Source organism: Phalacrocorax carbo, chromosome 7 (assembly GCF_963921805.1).
Source record: "Phalacrocorax carbo chromosome 7, bPhaCar2.1, whole genome shotgun sequence".
NCBI lineage: Eukaryota > Metazoa > Chordata > Aves > Suliformes > Phalacrocoracidae > Phalacrocorax > Phalacrocorax carbo.
This window is the reverse complement of record NC_087519.1, coordinates 54,230,842-54,237,057: the sequence shown is the minus strand read 5'-3', so window position 1 is coordinate 54,237,057 and position 6,216 is coordinate 54,230,842. Positions and strand designations below refer to the sequence as shown.

General features: G+C 48.2%; 1 protein-coding gene across 1 annotated transcript; it reads left to right on the top strand.

Annotated features, from left to right (window-relative positions):
- Positions 1–2,062: 2,062 nt before the first annotated feature.
- On the top strand, positions 2,063–6,216 carry DNAJC19 (DnaJ heat shock protein family (Hsp40) member C19). The gene is made up of 6 exons (XM_064458066.1): positions 2,063–2,154; positions 2,440–2,491; positions 2,710–2,783; positions 3,174–3,250; positions 4,203–4,273; positions 5,499–6,216. Exons 1-6 carry the CDS (start codon positions 2,152–2,154, stop codon positions 5,567–5,569), a joined length of 348 nt encoding a protein of 115 aa, XP_064314136.1. The 5' UTR covers positions 2,063–2,151; the 3' UTR covers positions 5,570–6,216.

The window sequence follows — 6,216 nt, the reverse complement described above, 5'->3', positions numbered from 1 at the left end:
TTTCAGGAAAGTTTTCTCCTGAAAGCCACTAAGATTTGGACGTAGCAAAAGGCTCTGTCAAGATGGAAGAATCAAACCTCATGTAATTAATTACAGGGAAGGAGTCCCCGTCTCTTAATTTATTGGTTTAGATGATATGAAATATTAAATACTAGTCATGCCCCCGTAAAGTCATTAGCTCGCACAGCTCTACCCCTTCTTTTTTGACAGAAAAGCGACAAAGAGGAAACCATCTTAAAACAAAATCCTCTTCTAGGTATGAAGAAACTCTAGTTAGCTCCCAGACCCACACATCTCTACTCTTTCATTGTTCCCCCACAAAACAAATATCTAGTTGTTTTCCACTGGCTGACTCACCTTTCTGTCGGGGGCCTCGTGTGCTGCAATGAATGGATTTGAGTCCCTTACCAAATATAAAAGTTTCCTTTTATTTCCATCTCATGAAACACTTGTACAAGTGCCTTAACCAAAACCTTTCTCCTATCCTCTTTAAAAGGCAGAAGGTTATTTTCTTGTAGGGTTATCTGGATGACAGGGAAGGAAAGAGACAGGAGACTACCTCCAAACATTATCTCAGAAGACATTAAATCGGGCACTTGAAATTTCTACTGAAAAACCAAATCAGGCTCAAACTGAAACGATGACATACTCAAAGTGAACACAGTACTCACAGAAACTATAGAGCAGAAAAGAAAAATTCGACCTTCCACTGCAAGAGCCAGCAAAATTACAAGCTGCTTAGCCAGCGATCAGCTCTCATACTAAACTGCTTACATGAGGCCTCAAGCAACCAAAAGCTAGCTGCCTTTGATCACTCAGTCCTCCTGGGGCCCCTGAGGACACTGACACGTCTGCGAGCACAGAGGATGGCACCAAAGCTCTTCGCTCCTGCAAACTAAATGTCAGAGAGTAGCGCACAGAGCGTGGAGCTGCGACCGGTGTGAAGCAGCAGCTTAGGGCGAAGGGCTGGCACGGTCTCACCGCCGCGTTGGTCTGTTTCCAAGTCTGTGCCTTCAGACTAGAACTACAGACAGACAGATGCACACTTGACTGTTGTGCTGCATACAACACCACGTTATTAGTAGATGACACTATGTTAATAATAATATTCAAATACAAGCGCCAGGTCTGTTATTCTCCCTCATTTCGTAATCTTCAACAACCAGATAACCAAGCTTGCCCATCGGGAACCAGAGCCTGGCATGACACCTCCACAGGCCGCACCAGCGGCCAGATGGTCAGAGAATTACTAGAATAAAGGATAAGAAAAATGGAAGAAAAATTACTTTTTCTAAAAAACAAATCTGGTGTGAGAGAAGGCTCTAGCTCAGGGTCAAAATCATAGAATCATAGAATCACTACAGTTGGAAAAGACCTCTGAGATCAAGGCCAACTGCCAACCCAACACCCCTAGGCCTCCTAAACCATGTCCTGAAGGGCCATCCCCAGGGATGTCGACTCCCCCACCTCCCTGGGCAGCCTGTGCCAGGGCCTGACCACTCTGGCAGGGAAGGCATTTTCCCTCATACCCAACCTAAACCTCCCCTGGCGCAGCCTGAGGCCGTTCCCTCTCGCCCTGTCACTGGTGACTTGGGAGCAGAGACCAGCCCCCCCCTCACTCCAGCCCCTCTCAGGCAGCTGCAGAGAGCGAGAAGGGCTCCCCTCAGCCCCCCCTTCTCCAGGCTAAACCCCCCCAGCCCCCTCAGCCGCCCCCCAGCACACTTGTGCTCCAGACCCTGCCCCAGCCCCGCTGCCCTTCTCTGGACACGCTCCAGCCCCTCCAGGCCCTTCTTGTCCCGAGGGGCCCAAACCTGAGCCCAGCACTCGAGGTGGGGCCTCCCCAGGGCCGAGCACAGGGGCCCCATCCCTGCCCGGCTCCTGCTGGCCGCACCAGGGCTGACACAAGCCCGGGGGCTGGTGGCCTCCTTGGCCATCTGGGCACTGCTGGCTCCGCCAGCCAGGACGAACCGTCCCTTTACCTCAGGAATAAGCCCCACACTGTCCCTTCCCGCCCCCGGCGCCGGGGCGGTGCCCTCAGCGCCCGTCCCGCCCCGCCCCGCCCCGCGCCGCTTTACGACAGCCGGGGGCAGCTTTGCGGCCGGTGGTGCCGTACGGCGAGCGGGGCCCGGCGGAGCGCGGGCCGGGGCCGCCATGGTGAGTGCGGCCGGGGCAGCCCTTGTGTCGGGGCCGGCCGCTCCCAGCACCGGGCCGGGGAGCTCGGCTGGTCCGTGGGCCGGCCCGGCCGTGGTGCCTGTGCCCGGAGGGTGGGCGCTGACCCGTCCAGGCCGCGGCGGGGCCGGGGCCGCCGGGCTGGGCCTCCCTCGCCCCCACAGCCGGGAGTCCCGGAGGCGATGGCGCTGCGCCCGCCGCAGGGGTCGCCGGTGGAGCTTTATTTCCTTTCCCTTTGTTAACCGAGCGGTTTGTGTGTTCCCTGCGCAGGCCAGCACGATGGTGGCGGTGGGCCTGACCATAGCGGCCGCGGGATTTGCAGGTTGGTGGGTGCCGGGGGTCACCGGCGGCGCGGCAGCGGGGGCAGGGCGAGCCCGCGCCGGGAAACGCGGCGGTAATCGAGGGTCGAAGTTCTTACTTTTTTTGACGACCCCAGAAAGCGGTATTTTGCTTTCTAATCCCCGAGTTAGCAGTTGCTATGAATCGCTAAACCTTCAAGAAACTTTAAACTTAGCCCTGTCCAACGCTGGTTTCTCTAAGGTCGCTATGCAGTAAAAGCTATGAAGCAAATGGAGCCACAAGTGAAACAAGCGCTTCAGAACCTGCCAAAACCTGTAAGTTTTTGATTTACTAATAGCATGCTTTTACTTAAAAGCTTATTTGGTAAAATACCTACAGATTGTTGTCTCTGTGTAGCATTGCTGTACTTTCTTCTAATACCAAACATAATTTTGGCAGTAATAAACAGAATTAATCTCAGCGATTCTGGTGGTGGTTGTTGACTAATGGGGAACTTGTTTTGGTGAGATTAAGTACTCATTCAAATAACGATGCTCTACGTCAACTGAATTTCTTATTACAAGTGCAAAAGAGGCTTCGCAGTATTTTACAGACTAAAAGCTCAGCAGCCACTAAAGCAATGGTGAGTTGTTTTAACTGCTAAAGTTGAACTTAAAAATCAGTGTTGTTTTTCTTTTTTTAACCTGAGATGTTTTCTCTTTCAGGCCTTCAGCGGTTATTACAGAGGTGGATTTGAACCCAAAATGACTAAACGAGAAGCAGCTTTAATACTAGGAGTGAGGTAAAAGGAACGTTATTAGAAATGAAAGGTAAAAAGGAGGTTACGGTGTTACCTAGTTGCCAGCCTGGTTTGAAACGGACATAATTCTCAGTGCGTAAGACTGTCCTTGCCCGGCTTCCCCTGGGAGCGGCGCTGCTGAGGCAGGAAACGCGAAGCAGCCTTTCAGGATTTTCTGTACTTATTTGGGATTCCTTGCTGCATGTTAGCTTGCTTACACATCTGCGAATCCCTAGCGCATTCAAAAGCCGCGTGCGGGTCCAGGTGAATACGCTGTTTTCAAGAAGCCTGGGGGTTTACTCGGTGTGGGGAACACAGTTGTGCCGTTGGTTGTGGTTCCCGTCCCTGCTGGTGAATTTCAGAGAGGCAGTGTGAAGGTGCTGCAAGCCCAATTCATGTGTGTGGGGTGAACTCATCACTTGCTCTAGAATGTCTTAGGCAGGAGCGTGGTGACTACCCCTGCTGAAACTGAGAGAGGCTTAAGACCAAATACACAAATTTAATAAGATACATAACAGGAACCATTTCTGTTTGAAGTCAGTGTCCAACTTTGAAGTCTGTATACAAAGTTTGTTGGTTTTTTTATTGTTGTTGGTTTGGGTTTTTTAAATAAATCAGGAGTGAATCCTCTCACTTTTTTCCTTCAGCCTTTAGGAATTTGTCCCAGTAAAAACATTACAACACAGTTCTGTTTGTTTTCAACCGTGTGAATGTCCCCCTCCATATTAGACTGCCACAGCTTGTCTTGACAGCACACTGTGTTTTGGGAAAACTTTAGAACCCTTCTCCAGGATGTATGTGCTACACATCAGTAATAGGAGAAGGAAAACATACATACACTTAAGCAAGAGAGTTTACAGATAAAATGGGAGTGCTTGCTTGTTCTAAGACATCTTTTAAAGATCTGGGGGATTTTATGAAGTTCCTTTAAGTCAGCTTTTCTCTCTCTTTAAAGCCCTACAGCCAACAGAAGTAAAATCCGAGAAGCCCATAGACGGATCATGCTTCTGAATCATCCAGATAAAGGTTAAGTAAATTAAGTCACATTGATTCAGTAATACATGTTTTCTAACACAGATTAATACAGCTGGGTGGGGAGAAGTGACAGACATATGACTACCTCAGCTGCTGAAAAAAAAAAACCAGGAAACTGAGGGAAAACAAATTTTAGGGTGCCTTAATGCTTATGGCTTTGGAGCGTATTGTTGTGTTTGGCTGCTCTAAAGCAAGCAGTCAGATTCCGCAGGTCAGCTTGTTGCTTGCTCTGTCTTCTGTGCATGTCAGCTCAAAATACGATTTGGTAAAATGAGACTTAAACTTGCCTTAATTTTAGCTGAAAGACCAGAGCCTATGTGTGTGCACTATGTACCGTGTGAGTTTGCGTTCATTTGAATGCGTTGGGAGCTCACGGTGAGCGGCGGGCACTGAGCCTTCTGCAGCTGCTTCAAGGCACTAAACTGAAATATTCCTGTTTGGTTCTCCGAAGGCTCAGAGTCTAGTTACGCCTCAAGTTAATACCTGGGCTAAATACCACTTACTTCAGTGAGTCAGACTCATCTGTTAGTGCGTGGCATTTCACTGTTTAATCCTCACTTAAAAGGTAAAATGGCTTCCTGTGACATGACTGTTGAACGTCATCACCTTTATGCACCAAAACCCAAAATAATCCGGGGGGTATTGCTTCCATAGATAATATCTAGCGGAAGTTAACCTCAAAATTAACTTTACTGAATAGATGCAGAGCCTGAAAGACTGCTAGGAGCATTTCACATGTTTTTACATAACCTAAGTAAGTTAAACTAAGCTTCAAGTAACTAGAGTGAGTCTAGTACTCAGGTGGTACACACGCTACAGATCTGTGCACCTCACGGGCAGTTAATTCCAGCGCGTTGGCGTTGCGGATTCTGTTTCAGTATCTCCGTAAATCATTTGTGTCAAAGGCACGCTCTGTGCCTTGTCTGCTAAGGCATTGGTGACCAAATCACTTGTGACTGATGGAACTGGAGGGAAACACCCTACGCCAGTGAACTGCAAGCAGCCTACGAGGAACAAGCTGTCTGCACATCCGGCTGCTGCAGTGACTGCCCGTGTAACCTTCCGTGGCTTCAGTCATAATGCAGTTTGTTCGTTTACCTTGAGTAACTTTCAGCCCATACTCTTGGTTTTTTTCCCCCTGCGTACTGTGACATTATTAACAACACCGAAAATACTTTTTTTTTCATCTGATGTGACATATCTTTTTTTTTTCTAGGTGGCTCTCCATATGTAGCAGCCAAAATCAATGAAGCTAAAGATTTGCTGGAAGACCAAGCTAAAAAATGAATGAGAGAAAAAATCACGAGGGTTTGTCCATGCAAATGATTATTTTTGATAAACGGCTTAAGAAAATTTCTAATGTCAATCGCTGACTTAATATAAATTAAGCTGGAAATACGGATCCAGGGAGATCCTTCCCTCCCCACTCACCTCTTAGTTGTTTTTTGGGGAAATGTTTAAGGGGGGGGTGAGGCTTGAGGTTTTTTTCATAGCTGTTCTTCATTAAGCAGCAAAATCTGCCACTCAGACATATTCTCCATGTAGAAGAGCAATGGTTTGGCCAGTGCATGTTACCAGCTACAGGTAGCCTGACACGCTGCTACCTGATTTTTGTTAAACTAGCTGTGTTTGAAGTCGATGCTGCTGCTCTTTCGTATGCCAAAGTTAGCATGATGGACCGGTTTGGGGAGGGGGCGGAAAAAATCCAGGCGGCTTTATTGGGTGGGATGAATTGGGACAGATGTGTGGTTGTCTCCGAGTGAAGAAATAAAATACAGGAAACACTGTACCCTGTTGTCTTTTGCCTTGTGACAAACAAGGCTGGTTGAGCTTCTGAAGCGTTACTGATGGGTCTGGAACGGCCCAGGTTTTTTAGCAGCTTTCAATTTTTAATGGCTTTTCTAGCACTTAATAAATTTGAGGTTTGTAATTCA

Coding starts and splice junctions, on each gene's coding strand:
- DNAJC19 (XM_064458066.1), top strand. Junction 3,251..4,202: donor GCTTTAATACTAGGAGTGAG/GTAAAAGGAACG, acceptor CTCTCTTTAAAG/CCCTACAGCCAACAGAAGTA. Junction 4,274..5,498: donor TCTGAATCATCCAGATAAAG/GTTAAGTAAATT, acceptor TTTTTTTTCTAG/GTGGCTCTCCATATGTAGCA.